The sequence below is a fragment of the Amphiura filiformis genome, chromosome 20, assembly GCF_039555335.1.
Source record: "Amphiura filiformis chromosome 20, Afil_fr2py, whole genome shotgun sequence".
In the NCBI taxonomy this organism is placed as follows: Eukaryota; Metazoa; Echinodermata; class Ophiuroidea; order Amphilepidida; family Amphiuridae; genus Amphiura; species Amphiura filiformis.
In genome coordinates, this window is record NC_092647.1 from 18,405,744 (window position 1) to 18,429,715 (window position 23,972).

The 23,972-nt window shown below is 37.3% G+C and overlaps 1 protein-coding gene across 1 annotated transcript in view; it reads right to left on the bottom strand.

Moving 5' to 3' along the window:
- Window positions 1-17,761, bottom strand: part of LOC140142175 (uncharacterized) — a 56,067-nt gene extending 38,306 nt beyond the window's left edge. Inside the window, 5 exon segments of the mRNA XM_072164141.1 lie at window positions 3,450-3,650; window positions 5,324-5,520; window positions 6,390-6,550; window positions 7,293-7,347; window positions 17,549-17,761. Coding sequence (XP_072020242.1) covers window positions 3,450-3,650; window positions 5,324-5,520; window positions 6,390-6,550; window positions 7,293-7,347; window positions 17,549-17,654 — 720 coding nt within the window. The 5' untranslated portion in view covers window positions 17,655-17,761.
- Window positions 17,762-23,972: the final 6,211 nt, after the last annotated feature.

Consider the following 23,972-nt stretch of genomic DNA (forward strand, 5'->3'; position numbering starts at 1 on the left):
TGATGAGCTAAGCGAAGCTACGATAATAATGAAAGCTTTTCACTCACTTAATGATACAATTGCATTCATGCACAGATTATGATACATGTAGCATAATGAAAGCGATTATGTTTTGTTTTTTTATCAAATGGCATGCAACTATTGGGCTATTCCAGTTGAAATCCATTGACCCTATGGAAAACATGACCTTAATCCTCCTCACATGGAGTGCACATTTCAAATATGGGGACACCTGAATCGGCGATCTAATGCAAAGTCATGTCTAGTCTACCAAGGGGTGTAGGATTTCAACTAGAATAGCATATTTGATAAATGATTTTATCAATATAGATGAAAGGATAATGCAGAGAGAATGGATGGTGGTACATACACTAGGATCCACAACATGCTCATCTATCAAAGCACAGTTCTTCAACCCTAATACATTTGAATGACCTTTGCAAATTTGGGTACAAAAACTCATTCTCTGCAACCAAAGGTCAAATTTCATAATATAATAGTTTAATTGCGGTTATTGAACTATGCCATTGGGATGAGACCGTTGCGATCCATAGTGATACCTCATGAAGAGAGATAAATAACAGAGAAAGTTCCAAAGAAAATGAAGGCTTTTGCAATGACAAAATGGTGAAATACGACACAGGTTGTGCATTCTGACCAAAGGCACGCATCAGAAGTTTATTCACCGATCGCAAGGTGCGTTCTGTGTGTGGGTACGCCTGTCAAACGCACGGCACACGCTTTAATTACCGCGTACGCATGATACAAAAAAGTGCAACACAAATTCACATTTTGCGCATGCATGAGTTTGCTGGGAGAACCTTGTTTTGAAAGCAAGATGGTGGATTTGTGCAAATAGTGAATAATGCCTTGTATGTGATGCAAATAAGCAAAAAGAATCTTTTTTCAATCAATTTTCACCATCTTATATCCTTAGCAACTTAAGGAGAAGATATCTTGCACTTCCCACAATGCAATTTGGTTTCATTTCAACTTTCTTTGCCATCTAGTGCAACATGGATTGATAGTAACACCTCAATCACTAGGATCCACAACATGCTCATTTATCAGGGCACAGTTCTTTAACCCCAATACACTTGTACATTCATTGAATGACCTTTGAAAATTTAGGGACAACTGCACTATGGTTGTTTAATTGAGGTTATTGAACTATGCCACTGGGATGAGGCCATTGTGGTCCATAGTGAATGAATAGATGTATAAAATTCAAATGGAGCTGCCTTATGTGTTCATTCCATTTGAAATGCATACTCCCCCTATGAAATATTTCCAAAATCTTCCACAGGGGTAGTGTAGATTTCAGATGGAGTAACCCATTGGACCACTTGTGTCAAACAAAATGGCTAATAACAAGACCTTTTGTATTTAGGTAATGTAAAACCATTAAAGTTATTTTGAAAGGACTGGCCTTTACATGAAGTGAAAGTGCTGGTCTGGGCTTTTCTTTACAGTACATGAACAATAAATATGAAGTTAATTCATGGCGTGGCAACAATTTGAGAAACATTTAGCTTACATCACAATTTATGTAAAACAAATCTTACATGCAAGAATGAAGTGTTACATGTATATGGCTACGATATAATAATTTTATGGGCATTTTTCCCCATGCAAGAAGTGTTACATGTATATGGCTATGATATACTAATTTTATGGGCATTTTTCCCCATGCAAGAAGTGTTACATGTATATGGCTATGATATAATAATTTTATGGGCATAATTATTTTATGGGCATTTTTCCCCATAACTACTAACACGGTGGCAAATTTTTTTGATGCACGTTCCGCTAGCATTTTCTGCAGTTGGGCTATTCAAGATGAAATCCATGCACACCTATGCTAGACATTTCAAATGAAATGGAATTCAGTGTTATCTCCTCCAAATTGAGGTATTCCAGTTGAAATCCATACACCCTCTATGGGAGAAATTCCCTTAATCTCCCACACAGGGAGTGTAGATTTCAAATGGAATTGCCCATTCGGGTAATTCACACTATACCCTACAGGGAGATTTTGAAATACCTGCCACAGAGGAACCAGGAATTTCAAATGGAATAGCACATCAATTAACTCCCCTTCAAAACTCGCCCTCCCTCTGTGGAAGATTCATGTTGGATCGTTCTCAGAGGGTGTATGAAATTCATATGGAGCTGCCTAATGTGTTCATTCCATTTGAAATCCATACTTCCCTTTTGGAAGATATTTCTTCAATCTTCGGGTCAGTGGAAGATATTTCTTGCATCTTCAGGTTCAAGACTCGAAATAAGCAGGCACCCAGGAGCCATTTACACAATGGTCATAACATTTTGGCTCCTGGTCCACACCAAAATCAGTGTTTGTATTTAATGTGTCAATTAAAATCTAAATGACTCCTAGCTCTTTAAAAATGGCTCCTGGTTCACTAGATAATCACAGGACCAGGAGCCACCTTTTTCAAATGTGTGGCTCCTGTTTACCCAATGGTCATAACATTTTGGCTCCTGGTCCACACCAAAATCAGTGTTTGTATTTAATGTGTACAATTAAAATCTAAATGACTCCAAGCTCTTTAAAAATGGCTCCTGGTTCACTAGATAATCACAGGACCAGGAGCCACCTTTTTCAAATGTGTGGCTCCTGGTCCAGATCTGCTTATTTCGAGGCTTGTTCAGGTTAAGTGTGGATTTGAAATTGAAAAGCCCAATGCATCGCAAGTTCACAAAGCAGTCCCAAACCCATGACTTGCTTATATACTGTGGTGGTTCACATCAAGTTTGGTAGGGATTTCAACGGTTGCACCACATGCATACTTCATTGGCTCCCTGTCAGTGAGAGGATTGTATACAAGACATTGCTATGTGTTTAAATCTCTAAATGGGCTCTCTCTCCAGTACATAACTAACTGCCTCACTGTGAGAAGATCATCCCAAAGGGCAATGAAGACCCGCTCGGCAGATAGTATTTACTTCCTTCTTGGTGCCTCGTTCCAAGAAGGGTGCTGAGGATAGAGCCTTTTCAGTGGCAGCACTCCACGAGTCCACGTTTGTGGAATACCTTACTGGTTCACATCAGAAATGCTGCTTCTCTTGAATCATTCAAAACTATATGTTCGAGACATATCTTTTTCCATAATATTGTTGCCTTTGTTTTCTGTATTTGATCATGTTTGCTGTTCTTTTTTAGGATGTTGTTGTTGCACTTTGTAGCCACGGGAAAAGTATGCATGCTCTATGCGATCAACTTAACACACAAGTATACTGCGACCAACGAAATAAGCACCTATATGCAACTACCAAACTTGAGGTAAACACAGGCTTATGCCTTAATGTTAGTCAAACTGGAAATAAAGGGTCGTTCAAAAAAGCATGCAGCATACCTTCGCATTTTGGGAATCTGTCACAGCCGATTACATGCTGTGGGTTAACGGTTCCATCGGTCTCACTCTCTACACCCTCCACATCAAATGGCAGTTGCGGATAGACTGGTGCAGGTTCGCTCCTTTTCCAAATTCAACGCACAGATACTCCATTTCAGGACAAGTGGCACCTTGACTGTCCATAGAGTAATCTATGCCTGGGATTGTAAACTCAAAGCCACCAAAAAAGGGTGGTCTTGTAACTTTTTGTGCAGATTGGGACTCTGTTAGCACCTGGAAGAATTTAATACAATATAAAAATGGCAATTGTAGCATGAACGCAACTATTCATTACTATATGCAAGTCGTAGTCAGAAACCAAAAACCTACCCGGGACGTGTTGGTGTTTGTGACCTATGACCTTATTTGATCTGCCCCCTGCAAAAAGTTCTTCTGGAAGTTTCATTGTTCTTAAAAAACATGCTCTTGGAGCTCTTACTGCAGATGCTCGAATTGCAGGCTTATTTAATTTGGGATGGGGCTGTGATGGATTTTTTCCCAATAATTTGTTTTCAAAAATCGAAAGGTGGGATGGTCCTAGAGGTGATTTTGCACCTGTTTGTCCCATTCTTTTCGCTGGCATTTTATTCTTTACTTTGTCTTGATTATTAGTATGTGCAATATTTATATAATATATTTATCTTTGTAATTGTATATGAGCCAGTGATGAAGCATAATAAATAAATAAATAAATAAATAAATAAAAAAGTTCTGGTCAAGAGGTTTCAATTTGATGCCTGATCGCAGCAACTTTAAAAAACCTTGATCTTAGATGACCTCTGTAGTTTCATACTCCCCAAATGTCAGGGATCGTTTTCAGCCCGGTCAGAGCAACTTCATATTTGACCTGCCTTTGACCTCAGATGAACTTTATGGTTTCATATTCCCCAAGTGTCAGGGATCATTTTCCAGCAGGGATCATTTTCCAGCAGGGATCATTTTCAGAGTTACAGCCCAATCAGAGCAACTTTGAATTTGCCCTGTCCTTTGACATCCGATAACCTTAGCGGTTTTATACTCCCCAAAGGGCCGGGGACTCCTTTCATGTATATTTACATGCATTTCAATGGGACGTTATTTAGTGGTGTGCGCCCTGTAAATGGTCTCCAAAACATGTATATTAGTTATATTTAGTGATTAAACCATGTATGATCATTTAGAATTAATTTGGTTGTATTTCTTCAAATATGATTTTGTGGCATATTTGTTATGTTTTTACCTGTCCAGACTTAGACCTAATTGGAATTGACATAATTAATTCTAGTGCTTAGCACAACAGGACAGTTAATGTTTAAGTTCACTAAGTAGTGTACACCACAGTTACGTGGTGAAAAAAAGTATGCAAGTTTGCCTTTGCTTTGCCTCATATTTTGCCTTGCAATGACCAGAAAAGTTGTTAATATTATATCATAATTTTGGAGAAGGACAACAAAATAAACCCCCTGAGCACTACCTGCCGATCTAACATTCTCTCCGATTGGTCAATTACATGATATCTTCATTTTAATCACCAATCAGAATGGCGATTTGCAAATAATTCGCCCCAATTTTTTTGTACAATTCTAACAATGTTGCTGATTGGTCCAATTGATAATGAAAACTTCTCTTTGGCCAATCGGCAGGTAGTTCTCATAGGGTTAAAATTTGCCTGAAATTGCATATTATGGCTTTTATTGAAAGTAAGAGTTAAGATACAGTGGAAACTCATTATAACGAAGTTGTCAGGGACAGAGAAATTAGTTCTTTATATCCAAATTTCGTTATATCAGGGTTGTAAAAACAATAAATAACAAAAGAATTTTGTATCTTGGTTCTGGAAAAATACTTCTTTATAACAGGGTTTTTCTTGTATCCGATTTCGTTATAATGAGGTTTTACTGTATCTGAATAGTAGCCTGAATCCTCACCTGCTCTACATAACCAATACGATCACCGGAGCCATCCATATTGGCACTGCCCCACATGCCCACTTTCCATAGACCTTCACCTTCAACTCCCTGGCCCTGGTCATTGATCTTGAGGTTGAGATCGATGGTCAAGTCGTTGACAACACCTTCTCTGATGACATCAATATTTAATGGGTTCATCTCCCACACCGGTACATCTGGGGAGGTAAAACGAGTGTCTGTGGTTAAAACCTGACCCTTTTCAAGACGGCGCCCTCAGTTGTCAACTTTCTGGTTTGATGACCGAGAAACTTGTGTTTTAATGTGCAACCAGATTCTGGTTGCATTGAGACTGGGCCCTATATATTGATCTGAGAATCTCCAATCACGGCCATACCTTGGGCTTTACTGTAGACCGCGTTTGTTAATGGACACATATTTTTGGAACTTCAGAACGCGATCCTATTCTGAAAAATTATAGAACTTGTTATCCTTAATATGCAAACCATTAACACATGTTTACCTCTTATCTATCACATATTATAAATGCATGGAAAATCAATGCATCTATAATATGTGATAGATGAAGAGGTCTCTGAAAACTTTTAATATTAAAAAAAAAAAAAATTTACGATATCGGATCGGATCGGATATCGGCCGCTATTATAAAATCAATATCGGATAGTTGGACAAATGCCATTTCGGCTGACTCCTGGCAAGTTGCAATATTATGCTATTGTGGTGCTTAATTTATATGTTAAAGCAGGTTTTCAGTGATAAATTTTGTTTAAAAACATGTTTTTTGGTTATTTAGACTGGGAAAAAAAAGTGTTTAAGGTCTGTATTCTTTCAAACTTTCCCCCCCCCCCCTTTTTTGGAATTAGGGTTGATCGATCGAGGCCAAACATGCAGGCACAGTTCTACACCCCAATACATATGCACATTCATTAAATGACCTTTGAAAATTAATTGCGAGTACAAAAACTCATATTCTGCAACACGAGGTCAAACTTTTGCACTATGATTGTTTGATTGAGATTATTGACATGTTATTGGGATGGGGCTATTGTGGTCCATGTGTACTTACAGTATGGACACAGATCACAACATTCTGCCGGATCCACAAGTGGTGTCTCACAGAACGTAGGCTGACAACTCTTAATGTCGCATTTCACGGTACTATTGTCACAGAAACATGTTGTACATTCATCTATTACCAATGATCCACCATGGAGCATAAGCGTGCCCCTGCAGGGATAACAAAAACATTTTTGATGATATCAACATTTTAGATGATCAAAACATTTTAGAAATGGATATTTTTCATTGCAATTAATTAAGTTCAAAAACAAAATGGTTTTAACCTTAAAAAACAAGGGTCTGCATGTTAAAAATTAGGAAAAAGTAAGCAAGTCAACCTGATTTGCAGTGTTCGAAGTTTTGGTTGTCCGTTCACCCGGGGAACCGAAAATAATGCTCTAGTTGTCCAGCGGACAACCAAGGATCTCCAGCCAAAAGTCACTTTTTCAGCATGTTAGTTTGCTCAAACTTGACACGCTGATGAATTGTTAAATATTTAAGAGTAATTGTTCATAAATTGACTAATACTCACTCCACTTTATTGGTCACATGTAGTTGTTTCAGTTTGTGGTAGCTTACGGAACAACCAAAAACTATGGTGGACAACCAGAATTTACAACCTGGTAGTCCGTGGGACAACTCCTTTTATTTTCTTAATTCGGACACTGCTGATTTGTGTCCAGCTTTTGTGACCCAATTATTGTGAACGACTTCTTTATGTCAAATTTGATTTTTAATATGGAATGACATTGTAAAAAAATGACCTCATACTTCATGTTCCCCATTCGGGTTCTGGGGGTTAAATGTTAAATTATTGGTAGTTTCCTACTGGATTAATACATAGTTACCACAGCGTCTGTCTTCAGTCACAGTTTCTGTACTGAAGTGAGCCCTCTACAGTTCTACTCACCTGTAGCTGCATGCAAGCAAACCACCATCACCACCAGCACTACTTGAAGAATAGTCTGCGAGGACAAATAACAAAATACAACAAATATCAAGAGCTATCTCAAGAATATCTGAACCAATAGTGTGTCTTCTTTGTACTCCTTCTTTATGCATTTGACATGCTGCTCATGCCGATTCTAATAGTCATGAAAATGTACAATTTTTGAATTTTTTCAGAGAAAATTTGGGACTTGTCATGAGCAGTCAACAACCTTGTGGAAAAGATTCATGAACAAAATTTGCATGATCAGGATTAGGTGCCAAAGCCTAGTATTTTATCAAATTGATGTTACTGTAAAAGTAGAAATTTTCGCGAGGTTTTTATTTTCGCGAATTTTAGCGAGTGGACATAAAATCGCGAAGATAAAAACTCGCGAAAATAACCTTTTGCATTAGGTTCCTATTGTATCAATATCAAAACCGCGAAATTTAATTCTCGCGCAATTGACAAAATGTTCAAAATCGCGAAAATATCTTCTCGCGAAAATATTGACTTTTACAGTACTTTATTCTCAGGCAGCCTTGATGCATCCCTTCAGGCCTGAATCCAGGGGGGCTGGGCAGACACCCCCTCCCAAAAAAGTCATTTGCGAGCGTAGCGATCAAAAAAAAAATTGGTGTTTTTTATGCCTTTTGGTCAAAAAGGGTCCTTATTTTGGGAAAAAAAGTCCACTTTTTCAAAGTCCAAAAAGGCCTATTTTTTTAAAAAACATCCACTTTTTCAAAGTCAGCCCCCCAAATAAATCCTAGTTACGGTCTGCATCCCTTACTGATGTCACCCTATTCCCCAGGCAGCCTTAATGCATCCCTTGCTAATTGCTGAGGTCGAGACAACTTTTCCAATAATTTCACAATTTACCACCATAGATTGAATGATTTATGAGAGAAAGATTTCACCAGGAGTGTAGGACATGTCATCATTTTGGTATAGCACAGATTGTAATATTATAAGGATCAAATCAAATAACCATTTAAAGGCCAATTCAGTGATTTGCTCATCCGGATGATCGCAAAATCATCAGAATTCAGATTTTGGTACCTTTGCCATTGTCATAGATGTGCTAACATAGCCTGCTAGTGGTTCAGACGAAAACCATGTACTTTAAGACATGAATCTGTAATTAGCTGCATGTATTTGAATGGGGCTTCAACTTTGTCAATACTGCTGTTTTCTTAGTTTTCTTGCCAAATTTTTCATTTCAAAAATACCAAATGACAATTTGAATGACTTGTCCTTCACTTTTAAAGGGGCATTTCGTGATCCACAGCCTCATCCCCCCACTTTTCCCAAAAAAAGTTGAGATTTTTACACCACTGGATACCTCTGGCTACATAATGTTAAATGTACCAAATATTTCTTGCAGATTAATTCGTTTAGCAAACATATCGCCAAATTTGAATTGAAATTACAACACATTGTCTATGGAGCAGTGTAATACACAAAATCATGCATAACTCGCAAACGCAAAATCGGAATCAACTGAAATTTTGGAAATAGGCTTTTTTCGTGGATATCTACTGAAAAATGTCATAAAAAGAGGATGCTATGATCACAAAATCCTCCTTTAAGCAATTTATAAATAATTTTATTTTTTTACACTTGTGCTGGGATCACTGAATGGGACTTTAATCATCAAGTGGGGAGGTTTTTTTATGTGTTAAGGACATAAAAACCAGTTAATTTAATTTACTGAAACATTGTTCACCCAAAATATGTCTAGATTACCCAATTACAAATTAATCTCTGGTCCTGCCCATCCTTTTTAAAGGGAATTTTTTATTGTTTTTACTTACCTGGTTAATTTCTTCCATCTCTTCCACAGCTAGACTTTTACATTTGGGAGGAAATCATGTCAGATTAACACAGAAAGACAGTTCAGAGGTCACAGTGTAGAAAACAGATGGCATTGTGTAAGAGTTTAAGAAGAGGTGGAATTTTTTATGTGTTGATCATTTTCATGTGCTAATATTGTATGATTACAATATAAGGTCGTGAAAATTTAGTAAACACATAAAAATAAATATACTGAAACAGTAACAAAAGTGCATGATGAAAATGGAAAAGATGGTAACCGTGGTAACCAACCATACAGACTCATGTACCAAGGGGAAGTCCACTGGTGCTTTAAATCTCTTGCAGTGAACTTGGTCCCTGGCACCGAGCACAAGAGGGTATTTTCGGTTACAAAAAGTCTTATAAGACAGTTAAGATGGAGGCAGTCACGTGATCACTAAAAAATGAATATCACTCAAAACTTGTGCAAAACATCAACATCTCATAACCATAGAGATAATATGGTAACAATTCAGATCTTGAGAAACAATATAGTGTGCAATGGCCTATTAAAAAAAATCAAACATAAACATGCATGGGTAGTTTTCAAATGAAATGAGAAACAAAATTATAGTTCATAAGCAAATGATTTCAAATAAAAAAGAAAAGAATTGCAAAATTTATACAAAATCGTCACATACTCATATTTCCCAGATTGTAAGAAAGAAAGAAATTGTTATATAGGCAATTATGTTTATTTAAGCAATAAGAAAATTCATGCATCGTGCATATAATTATAACCTACTCAAAAAAAAAAAAATTACCATTCACTATGCATTTGTACAGGTAACTATGGTAACGGGATGTAACAACAACGATGGGATATAAAGGGGATAACAAAGCCAACATATTTTACAGTTTTGAGACTTATTGACATCAAAATAATTCACTATTTTCTCAATTTGTATTTCATAAAATTCAAATTATTTGACACAATGTTTGATAATGATAGTTTTAATACTCTGCGTGCTAGCCATAGTCTTCAACATACCAAGTCCAAATTTTGAGACATTTTCTTGAAATATCAAGAGCTAGATCTTAAGAACCACTGAACCAATACTATAGGCTTGCTTGTACTAATTTGTATCGTTATAAGCATTTTTCATGCGGATTCTTAAGATGGTCATGAAAATTTTAAATTAAAAATTTTTTGCATTAATTGGAAAAAAAAATGAAACTCATCGTCTTACAAAAACTGATCTTTTCAGAGTAGCTTGTGACTTGTGTCAACTATCTTTTTGAGAACATGCATACATGACCACAATATTGCTATGCCAGACCATAAATCTTGGTTGGACAACATATCTGAAGTGCAGAGTCCATTCCATGACCTGAAGCATGCCATTTTTGCATTTGGTTTAAAACATTCATAGAATTCAATGGGGAAATAGGGTGGGTAAAACATAACACATCAAAGCACATGTATTCATGCATACAATAATTAGGTTAGTTTTGTTAATTTGTTAATACTGCATTTAATACATGCACTGAAGTATAAAAGAATTGAATCATTGCTGCATCTGTCAGCCCTGTAAAGCAGATAGGAAAAGCAGGTTATTATTAATATTATTATAGCAATTTAAAAATGTGATAATCAATTTAGTAAGCAAAAATTAATCAAATAAAGCTTCCCGATTACAAAGTACACTTCAATTCTGCATTGTATAATAAACATTGCAAGGCATACCAATTGGTGATTTGTGCTTGTGCTACTAATAAGGAATTCATTTGAAACGGTCCATTCAGTTTTTCTGAAGTATCAAATTTTTAAGTTAAACCCGAAGAACATTCCATTCTTATAACAGGATCACCAAAGGTGCTCGCCTCAATTGAGCATTCACAGAAATGCATTGATTTGCTCTGGTTGGGAACCCCATATCACATGCCTCAGATATACCAGGAAATAATTGAACCCCATGCGAGCAACCTGCTGAATTATCAGCCTTCATGAAGTATTCCGATTGGTTAAAAAGTGAGGTATATTATGTATACCCAATGATCTGCAACCAAATTCGAGCACTAGTAGTGATACTTTGGGAATAATATGATTTTAAATGAAACTTTAAATATACACTTGGTTTACAGCTACACAGACAAAATAGTGATTGCATCTATAGTCTGTTTCTGAACAAAGTTGAGGCGAGACAAAAATTGTTTAATTATGTTTTTGAACAATTTGGCAGTACTTATTTCTTCCAACAATGACAACAAGCTGGCTGGACTTCAATATTGAAGGACCAAAACAAGCTCATCTTGCTCTGTGTGTTAGCCATAGGCTTCATCAGGCCACGGTTTTCTGAAAATATCGGGAGCTATTTAAAAAAACACCAATCCAATACTGTTCACTATTTGTACTCTGTCCTTCTTAACATTATTATAACTTTTTTTGGGGGGGGGGGGGAGAAGGGGATAAGCAGTGTTTGAGGTCAAGAGTAATAAATTAGCAGTTTGGAAGGGCCCTATTCAAGGGGAAGCTCAAGTGGGCTAGGGGCCCTAAGTAAGGGGCCCTTGCCCGTGTCTCTGCTCTGGTTCCACCATTTGATTTTCATATTTGGGCATCTACAGGTTTTTAACAAGGTCAACAATGCCTGTCACTGCTACATAATGTTACCATACATCCTTCCTTGGGTATTATCTCTGGTTTTACTTGCAAAGGAAATTACTATGCTTAATGAAAGAATGGATTTGGATCACGCTTCTGGTTCTGGCAGATATTTGGTCATGTTTTTATTAATTCGCTCATAGTACGACAAATAAACTGTTTATATTTTAAGGGGTTGCAAGCCAAACTATTACGTGTGCAAAGCCATTCACAAAGGTCCACTTTTAGAGTTAACAATGTGGCACCATAAAAGGCCATATTTTTAAGCCATGCACATTGCACAGCAAATAGTTAAGTTTTGGCCCCAAATTTGTTGGTGAAGTTTATTCGGTACTAGTTGTCAATGTTGGAAGAAATAAATCACATCATGCAGTAAAAAATTTTCAGAAAAACTTGTAAGCACTTCAATACAACTTAAATATACATTAATATAAGAATGGTATGCAACGGCAGCAAAATAAAGGCAATGTAATAGCGTTGTGTTTCTTTGTGCTCGGATAAAACTGAAACAGTTTTCTTATTTCTCCCTCTTTAGATCGATAAACCAATAGTTGGCATAATAATTTGTAAATTGTATTTTCTTGATCTTCAGAAGAGATATAAATATGGTCTCTTGCTTCCATAGCATAAGAGGGAGAAATAAAAGCTTGCACGAGTCTTCTGAGCACAAACAAGTTACAAAAGTTTGTTATTTTTTTTCGGCAAAAGCAAAAGAAAGAAGACCCAGACTACTTGCCATCCTGGTCAATTGTTTCTTTTCGATCTTTTCCTGAAATTTGGGGCAAATTAATAGTTTTATAAACTTATAAAACACTGCCTATAATCAATGGACTTTTTTATATTTACATTTTGAAAAGATTTCCAATTCTTTTTCACCAGTTATATCATGACGAAAACAACTATTATGCTAGCAATAGGCAAAATTTGACTAAACAACGATACTTTTTTTTTTAATTTTTTCTCTCAATTGACAAATATGGTCATTAATTCCAAATAAGGGTGCCCAATGCCCAAATAAGCACTCTCGAATTTTGTTCTTGATCATCCAAATATAAATATGGACTTTCAATTGACAAAATATGGTCATAAATTCCAAATCTGGGTAAGGACAATTTGGTTCTTGATCACCTGTAACTGTAGGAATGAATCGAATCACCCATGCATGATTCCAACACAACCCATGTCTCCTATTTTATATCATCAAATTTTAACTAAAATCACATTCTTCACTACGTAGTCTGCAAATTTTGTCAAAATGTAGTCTGCAAAACCATTCTTTTTTGGTAAAATTTTCACTGAAATTCCGTCATCTTTTGGCCAAACATTTTTAAGGAACAGGGTTGTGGCATATTGATGGCATTGGTATTACTTGTGTATGTCTGATGGGCTACAAAAAATGCATGCGCATGCAAGGCATAAATAAATTGTGAAAATCCTAGAAAAAATAGAAATTTCTTTTTAAAGGAGTGAGCTCAAACACCAGCTTGCTGGCTAGTTTATAAGGCTACATGGAGAAAGAAGAGCGTAAATAAATAAAAGGCCAAAGCGAGGTTAGGGCAGAAAAAGAGATAGAATATGATCATGCTATAGCAGAACAGAAAGTTTGAGAAAATATTCTGAAAAATTTTATACCCATGCTGTTTTTTGGAAGTTGGTCTTCTGATAAAATTAATATAATTTTTTTGTCAAAATTGGCTTTAATTAAATTTGCAGAGATATTTTTTGTCTACCAAATGGAACACAAGTTTCACAATAAGAAATTCATCTCATTTCAACAATCAACTCCAAAAATATTTCAGCTAGTTTTACAAGTGACTAGTGGCAAACAAGAACCTAAAATAAAGAAGGAATAAATAAACAATCAGAAGCAATTAAAAACCAAATTCTATAAACAATCGCATCATTTCCAGATAGACTTCCACTATCATCAAGCACAACACCAAGTGCACCCAGAGAAAACTATGAAACTACCCCATCTATTGACAAAACTATGCCAATGTGAAAGCAAACAATCTGATTGGTACATAGACTCCACTAGTGATCAATGGACCTGTCACTTCTGATTGGCTACCCCACTGAGGTACAAGCTCCGCCTCCCCTAGTCTATTCCCACAGAGTATGCCTATCAATCAATTAGCAAGGTCATAACTTGACCCCACCTGCTGTATAGCAACTATTCTTGCTTACCAGGCAAAACTTTTTTTCTGTGCCTGCAAATGCTGACTGAGCCAAACCCAGATTTCAAAAGTGAATGGTTTTTGTCCTTTTGTGGTGCAAAAGTTCTTCCAAAAATCAAATAAATATTAACACAAGGACTTGTAAATTCCAATTTTAAAATAGAAAACACAAAAATGTGCAAGTCACAAGTTTCAAGTTCATTTCCAATAGTCATCAGTGAACAACTTTGCTATTTTATAAATGTACATAAGGCAGTAGAAAGTTGATAATTCTGAAACTGAATTTACTAAAAAATTTGTCAACAGGACCTATAGATATCACCAGCAGTAGCTGTGCACAGAAAAACAGTTGGTTTGTTACCTGATATGTTTATGATGCAATAAAGTTTGAAGCCTTTGATTGGGCGAGAATAGATGGGATGCCATGTGGCAATATATCTGAGGTCAAAAAAAGTGTTTACCCTCGCTCTGCTACAGGGCAGGAGTTGGTACCACTAGGAAACAAAATATTATTGTTTTTAATACTAGTATAGTTTATCAGAACCCATCTTCTATTATAGAACTAAATGTTAATCTGCATATGACAAACTGGTGTTTTTTTCCTACTGGGGGGGTCTGGGTATATCAAAAAATTGGGAGGTATCCCATAATGCACTGCAGGAAATGAAGCTCAATTAGGCCTACAAAAGTCTCAATAACCTTGCTATACTGATAATGTATAATTATGTTAAACCTTGTTTTGCAAGATGTTAGATGTGACAGTGCAAGTGCACATTTCAATAGGCGTGGCATCAAATCGCTAGCGTACACATACACAAGACGCTGGATAGATGCGCGAGCGAAGCAAATGCGACTGCCACATCAGGGTGTTTATTTGGTATAGTCATTGTTCGTCAATTAGATCAACCCCGGTCCATATCCAGATGCATCATGGGTAGCTATAATTCTCTACAGTGGGGTCACTAATCATATAACATGTTTTCCCAGCAGCAAAGAACCCTAGGTTCTGACAAAACTTAGAGCACAACTGTGTCCTGAAATTTAATGCCAAGTCCATACTACAGATAGAATCTATTCAAATAGGTCTTCCCATTGCTAAAGTGTTATCTTCCCTCAGTACACCTAGAGTGACACTACAGTGAGGTGTAGTCCCATCCCAACCAGCTGCTAGGCCCATTCAGCCATAACCTTGCACTAGCTATGCCACGTCTGCAAAATTTCTGGTCTGAAGTAACAATTCTCTTGTTTTCTCCATGACAATCCAGCTAAGAGTTCAAGGATTGAGCCTAATCTGTTGATGTCTGAGGTAAAGTGCAAAACCATACTGCAACATCATCAAGTTGTAGTAGCAGGGTCATGGGGCAAATATGGGTGCCACTGATCCACCAATATTAATGTAACATAAAAATGCAGATGGTTTTGGTGTTTTTTTATACAAAATGGAGTGTTGCTGTTGCACTTGTATAATAGCCACTTGGGACAACTGATGATAGTCTATTTCCCCATCATTTTTCCTATTGCACTGAATTGATTTGTGTTGTGCAGGTTGAAAGAACTCTTTTAAATTTGTCATCATGTTTACAATCGATCATTGCCCAACAAAAGCTCTATTTCACAGCCATAAAAAAAAATGTTAAAAATGGGAGCAGTTACAAAATCATACCATTTCATGTTGACAGTATGGAATGTTTGAGCAGGAAATCAACAAATTCATTATCATCTTCATATCTTTATAAGTGTTTCATAATCATTGACCTTGAATGACCTTTGACATCTGCAACCCACAGTTGAACTTTTCCCATCAAAAAAGGTGACAAAAATCTGATTTAATTTATAACAACAATCTGAAAATGTGCACAATTATTGCCTTATTAATTATTCTTAATAGTCGTATTATTATTAGGTGTACCAGAGAACGAAAATGCCTTAGTTTCATAAATGAACCGCTTTTACAACTAGAACTAACAAATAACTCCCATTATAGATAACGCGGTGAGGTCACTTCTCACAGCAGGAAGAGTCATGAGAGCAGACACCAAGCTCACCTAGTATCATCCATGATATAAAATAACCTCAATTAAAGCAGACAATACTTTAATAGACAGCAAGTAACAGATCGACTTCCAGATTGTAAAAGCTTAGTAAATGTTATCTAACAAAATGTACAGATGGTCTGCAAAGCATAGGCACCTAAATCTCATTGCCTACCTGAAGTTCCTGAACAAATTAGTATTACATAACAATTATTATGTAATCAAGTGCCGGCTGGGGTCATCGCTAGTATGATTTCATTTCATATAATATTCATACGAGCACTTTTTGATTTTGATACAAGTTTCTGTACATGCATTATGCCCATTTCTGACACCTTGTTATCAAGTTGGACCAATCGTGAGCAATTTCAACCAGTATCTTGATAACACTTCCCTGTGATTTCCTGTTGCATAGGCTCCTAGTTGATTACTAATCAGTTTGCTCATTAAGCCCACCTGTATTAATGAACTAGGGGTTGAATTTATGTAGCAAACACTAACGAGGTGTCGCATCACAATATACAACTTAGTAGCAACAGTTCGAACTAAAACATTTGCATCATTTTTACATGCCCGACCACGTTCTCTAAGCACTTGTTCAACAACACTGATGGTTATATTAAAATCGAGCCAACAACCGTTTCCATAATAGCCTCTAACCAAAAGTAGCACACAGTCTTAGCAAGTCAATTACTTAATAATTAAAACAATACTTAGCAAACATTAAACTGCCCATTGATATAAAACCTCTCTCGTTTCGCACAGCATGGCTGCATTTTTTGCCAGTATTAATATTACAACGCCCATTGACTTCAAGTGCCTGTGCGCTCCGTAAAAAAAAGAGTACTAGGAATATATGCTTGTTTACCCTCATGTTTACATGCATCCCATGCTCAAAATTAAGTAAACAACAATTTAGCAATGCCCTCTCATATCAGACAGTCAAGATGCTTCCTTGTAAATCTTAATTCCAATTATTTGTAAACAATTAAATGTCGACGTCTTCAATAATAATATGAGAACTGCTTGTCCAGCTAGTTACAATCATTTTGGGTTAAATCACTTTGCCCAAGCCCCCAAGTGGGCCTGAACTTTCACTTCACCCTAATTAAAAAGAATACATATTCAAGGTCTGTGTTCATTCATAGCTTGCACCCTTTCACCTGTAATATTCTGCCAATACATATAACTAGTTCATCCTACCAGTTCTAATGATGAAACTCCTATTATTTCCTAGCAAATCATCCTGCAAAATTTGACTCACATCAAGAGCCCTTTTGTGCAAAAAAAATAACCACCCTCCCTCTCATACAGGCCTAGAAAGTGTTTTGGTAAGAAGTTGAGACACACAAGTAAAGCAAGACCATTGATTCTCATCATGCATGGGGATTCAAGAAGCGAATGGAGAAATAGATACTGATATAAAGTCTTTATAATGTTGAGAAAATAAGGGATGTACGATCAAGAATTGAAAAGATTGAGAAGATTGGAATTGAAAAAGTATCAAATTTTTTCATCAATTAAAAAAGAGCTTGAAAAGTTGAAACATGCATATAATTTGTATGCACTTACCCGATGCGGACTGGGCTTCTGTCCTTGCCAGTAGACATACTGCAAAAATTGCCAAACACAAGATCGTCCGCCTATGGCGTTGAAGCTGGTCCACAAAGCTATACATGTTGTAAATCTTTGTGGTACCACTCTCAGAAGATAACTTAGCTTTGGCCTTTGTGGGGCCTAGAAAAAACTGGCTGCTGGGACTCCACCTCACCAGCTGAGCTTGAAGTGGCTTATATCCCCCTTTTTATGGGATGGATTACCTGCTTAGTCATGGAATTGACCAATCAGAAAGCAGGAAAATGCCTGCTCAGAGCAGACAGCAGTGTGTAAATTGACACCATTGAAACACACTCAGTTGAGGTTGTGGTAGCAAAGTGAACTGGTACTCACCATGTATTTCTATGGAGAAATTGCCCTTGTCTATTCAGCATAATAAAACATGGAAATGGACTTGAGAACTAACCCTGTCTGACTGACTGCCTGCCTGTGGATTGGAATACCAGAAAATTAGTATCAAAACAAATGACATTGTGTTTTTTTCATAAAGAATAATGTTTGATCATCATTTAAAAATTACTTTCTTTTTTCTTTTTGTTTATTTCGACATCTATCATGTCTATAGATCATCTAAATAAATAAATAGGACTAGATAAGTAGATAAATAAAGGCCTAAATGAAGAATAAATTTAAACAATCTAAAAATTCAACAAATTATGTCAATTAAAAATAAAAACAAACAAATAAATATATAAATAATTAAACAAAGTAAATAAATTAATAATTAATAAACAAATGAATAAATAAGCAAATAAATAATGAATGAAAAAAATGACTATTATTATTAAGGCAATTGAATGATTGAGCAAGCGAGCGAATGAATGAACGAATAAGGAATGAATGAAGAATGAATGAATGAACGAATTTATGAAGAATGAATTTTAAATGAATGAATTTAAGAACAATGAATGAATTAAATGAAGTAATGAATAACTGAATGAATGAATGAATTTATGAATATAAATGAATGAATGAAGAATGAGTGAATAATAAATAATTGAACAAATGAATGAATGAATGATAAATGAATAAATGAACAATGAATGAAAGAATGAATAAATGAACAATGAACAATGAATGAATGAATGAATGAACAATGAATGAACGAATGAATAAATAAATGAATAAATGAATGAATGAATAATGAATAAATGAATGACTAGAATAGAAACATCACGGTTTTCGACCGCATAATGGAAGACACAGATAAAAAGACTAGTTTACGTCTGCACTCGAGCACGGTTTGTTTACAAGTGACATGATGATATGAGTTGCTGAACGCGGCGGTAAAACCGAGCACCTTATTATTAATTTTGCACCGTCAAACACACAAACCATCTCCAAAGTTAGGCCTTTATATAATAGTAGGAAACTTTCTTTCGCTTGAAGGCACCATTTATATGTAAATTGAATGTTAAATTATTTGATGCTTTGTACTTGCTTAAGGGCTGTGCAATAATTATGAGCCTCCCTGAGGGGGTAAAATTTCCAAATGGCTCGGCAAAAATTGCTTGTCCCCCCCCCCCTCTTGGACCGCCAAAAATTCTTTGCCCCCCTTGAACATGCCAAATTTTGGGATCCCAATTTGCAAACCTTAAATGGTCTAGATGTATGTTATGGCGCCTCGAGCAGGAAAATTTGCATATTTAAACGTTTCCGTACGCTTTCCCTAAGCCTTTTACAGCATTTTATTTAAAAGGCGCCCCATGAATGTGTGCCAAAATCGCTTGCCCCCCCTCTCGCTTGCCAAAAATTGCTTGCCCCCCTTTTGGTCGATCGGAACTAGGTCCTATAGGCCTGCGATTATTTTAGGCATTGCTTGAAGGCGGGTCCTCGTCCTAAAAAGCACTGTCACATTTTGCCACCAAAGTCAGACGGACTCCATACTGACTTTATCGATCATGCTTGCTTTAGTAATTGCGAGTCTCAAGTTTTGCAAATTGATTTCGGGCTCTTTTTTCTGTTTAAAGCAATTGATTTAAATAGTGTAAAAATGATGCACCAAATGGTTTAATTTTGCAAAATTTTCTGAGGGTCAAGGATAGCCCCCCTCAGACACCCCATTGCGTAGTGGATAAACAAATTACCTTTTTCGATCTTTTTTCGGCATTTGCCAATTTAGGCCCTATCATGTTTAAAACAATTCATAGGCCTACAGCGAAAACTTGTCCACGAAAGGCTTCATGGACCGTCATTTCACAGATTTTTGGCTTTTTCAAACTAAAATTTACACACTAATATAGTGCCAAAATGGTCCACCAAATCGCTTCAATTAGGTCTTCATTTTGCAAAAGTTACACCCCTGCCGCCACTGGTAACTTGTAATGATGACTAACATGCAATAAATAGCAGCGTAATTTTTACAGCCCTAAACAAGTAATCATATTTTTACACCCTTATCAGCAAGCCTTCTTCTTAGCTTGAGCAGGGTCAAATACGCCCGAGCCAATAGCTGATGCAGTGACGAGCAGAATCGTTGAATTCAGCTAGGCCCTCATGTGTGCAGTGTTGTTCCATATGTGGACAAACCAGCAGGTGTTCCATAGTCTGTGGAACCGTTCCACACTCACAGGTAGTGTTTTGTCCTTCTGGTAGGTAGCCCCATTTCTGCAAAGCGACCTTGCACCTTCCAACCCCTGATCTTAGTCTGTTGAGACACCGCCACTCAGGCCATGTGGAATCAGCTCCAGGTGGTAGCTGATCACTGGGTTGCAGTCCCAAAGCTGGTGAATTGGGAGATCTTTCTGCTTCCTTGGAGACTATCCCAAGAGGATGAACTTTGCTTAGGATCTGGATCTAAGGCGTTTGGGTGCAACAGTCTGGCTGAAAATGGGGTGCTTCATATCAGTGGTCTGACGCTCACGATCTTGCATGCTGGTCACTTGTCAACGTACATCTGGAGGGGCAATAGCAGCTAAGGTGTAGAGACTCTCCGTTGGTGTTGATCGGAGGCATCCAGTGATAAGTCGACAGCATGAGTTGAGTACTGGGTCCACCTTCTTGGCATGAGTTGATCTTCAGCAAGTTATCAGCAAGTTATAATACCATTTATAACTCTGATCAAGTACTAGTAATTGTCATTTTACACGCCCTTGAAAAACAACATAACACTTCTACTTAGACAGGAAAGTTGTAAAGTGTAATCATCTTCACTTTTGATTTTATTCCATGAAGTTTAACTGCACACTTAGTTTGCTTACATGTAGGCTTACAGGTCGTGGGGCGCGGGTCGTGGAGGTCCAGGAGTTAGTGCCCCCCGAGTGTCCCTGGAAGCCTCTTATCTTCCCTCGTCTGTAGGTCTATAGCCTGGCAGTCTGCCTGCAAAAGGCGATCTGAAACTGTTTAGACCAGGTTAGGTGAACCCTTGAACTTGAACCTTACACTAGCTCCATGATGGTCAGTTACGGGGTCAGTTAGCAGGTCGACTAGGAGCCAATCCGAGATTTGGGTGAACCTTACACCAAAAGGGGTAAGTGTAAAAAATATCTTTACTTTGGAAAATATCTCAAATCATGCATAGGCCTAAAACCAGTTCAGAAAATCATTGATCAATAAAGCATTAACATCATCTATCAGACAGCTGCTGTAGGCCTAACATCAGGGTTTGGTGCAAGGCATGTTTTCCAAAAATATTAAATGGTTTTACTTCAATTTGAAGTAGACCAGGCCATGGTCCAAAAATCAAAACCATGCACCCTTGTGGGCGCTTTTTTCAAAATGGCTGCCGAAATCCTATGTAACATTATATCTTGGCCTCTATAAAGGCATTCAAGACATAATTTTGGTGTCTATGCCTATGTTTTCAGGGTCAAGGAATTCATATTTGATGTTATTTTGATGACTTGACCCTTTAGGGGTGGTGCAATAATTACGTGTACCCCGGGGTGAATTCTCAAAATGGTCTGCCAAAAATCGCTTGCCCCCCCCTTTGGCCGTGCAAAAAAAACTTTGCCCCCCTTTCGATGTGCCTAAAACCTTTGCCCCCCCCTTTTTGACGTGCCAAAAATCTTTGCCCCCCCCTTACACATGGAAGATTTTGGGAACCCGATGTAAAACCTTTAATTGTCTTAACATATAATGCGAAAGCGCAGCGAGCAGGAAATTTTGTCAAGGAATTCATATTTGATGTTATTTTGATGACTTGACCCTTTAGGGGTGGTGCTATAATTACGTGTACCCCGGGGTGAATTCTCAAAATGGTCTGCCAAAAATCGCTTGCCCCTCCTTTGGCCGTGCCAAAAACCTTTGCCCCCCTTCGACGTGCCAAAAACCTTTGCCCCCCTTTTGACGTGCCAAAAATCTTTGCCCCCCCCCCTTACACATGCAAGATTTTGGGGAACCCGAATTTAAAACCTTAAATTGTCTTAACATATAATGCGGGCGCAGCGAGCAGGAAATTTTGCATATTTGAATGTGTTCGTACCGTTTTCCTACGCCTTTTTAGGGCGTAATATAGAAACGGTGCCCAAAATATCTGTGCCAAAAATTGCTTGCCCCCTCCTTTCGACCTGCCAAAAATCGCTTGACCCCCCCTTTCGACCTGCCAAAAATGTTTGCCCTGAATAATGTTTCAAAGTGTTATTAAAACACGGATTTAAGAATCGTCACGTTCTCTCTCCTGATTGATTATGATTGCGATAAAAGCTTTTGGTTTTACAACACTTTTTGCGAATGTTTTCGCCGAATGCCTTTTTATTTGCAATGTTTGCCTGGTTTTCAACTTTCACGTTTATAATGTTTTCTGCATACTTTAAAAGGTAAACTGCTTTAAAGCATTTTTCGTGAATGTTTTCATGCAGTGTTTTAAAACGCTCTTTACAGCATGATGCCTATACGGTAGGCCTACTGCGCTGCATAAACCACAATCTAATTTAAAGCCTAAAGTGTTCCGTTTTCTACTTTTGAAATTCGGTTTTGTTAGGCTATGTCAATTTCCGTGTTTTTCAGTTTTCTTGTGACCTCTCCGTGTTTTGCCCGTTTAACATAATATATAGGCCTACTTTTTGTCCGTTTTACAAGAAGTTTATTCAAGACATATCATCTTTTACCCCAATTTTTACACGTTTATTTGATTGAAAACAACAACAGACACACTTTTTTTTAAATTTTTGTTGTTGTATTTTATTCACTTTTTATGCGGTACAAAATATTTTACAACTTTATTGTAGCTTTAGGCCTAATAGGCCTATGACCTTTGTATGTGTTTGACATTCCGTAAAAAGTTAAAAATAAAATATGATAACTACAAACAATTACAATAACAAAAAACGGAATATTGAGTAATGCGACACATCAGAATCTTTTCAAATTTTACTTGGGATTCCTGTGGTGTAGGCCTAGCTATAACGGGCGTTAAAATCTCATTGGCGCGGACAGGCCGTTGTGGTGCCTCTCAAGCACTAACTAAAAAGAAAAAGCAACGAGTAGTAACAACATCATGTTTGCGGTTCAGAAAAGGACAATGAACATAAAATGCAATATTTGTCAACACCAAAAAAAAAAAAGAGGAAAGAAAATAACCAAAAACGATAAATTAAAAACACTAGGCGGTTACCCGTATTTGGCGGTTCTCGGCTGTCGCGATTACCTGGCTGATGGTGACTGTACTCACCAAGTTTTATGCCCATAGGACAGTTTTTACTAATTTGACCTCAGGTGACCTCGAAATGACCTTCCAAAATTTGGCTCTAAATGTTGACTGTACCCACCACGTTTCATGCCCATATGACAGTTTTTAGTAATTTGACCTTGGATGACCCCAAAATGACCTTCCAAAAATTTGACTCTAAAAGGTGACTGTACCCACCAAGTTTCATGCGCATACGCCATTTTTTTACTAATTTGACCTCAGATGACCCCTGGGTGACCCCGGATGAAAAATGACCTTCCAAAAAATTTGGCTATAAAAGTTGACTGTACCCACCAAGTTTCATGCCCATACTATAGTTTTTACTAATTTGACCTCAGATGACCCCTGGATGACCTCGGGTGATCTTGGCCCACTAACTGAAACAAACTTGTTCTGTCTGAGGTCCAGATGCACCCACCCACCAAGTTTGAGGAACGTACGACCCCTTGTCTCCGAGAAAATAGGCGGAAAACAGTTTTGACTAATTTGACCTCAGATGACCCCTGGGTGACCTTGACCCACTAATCAATACAATCTTGCTCTGTCCTAGGTCAAGATGCACCTACCCACCAAGTTTCATGCCCATATGACAGTTTTTACTAATTTGACCCCTAGATGACCTCTGGTGACCTTGACCCACTAACCAATACAAACTTGTCCTGTCCCGGGTCAAGACGCACCCACCTGTCAAGTTTGAGGAACGTGCGACCCCCGTCTCTGAGAAAAACAGTTTGTACTAATTTGACCCCT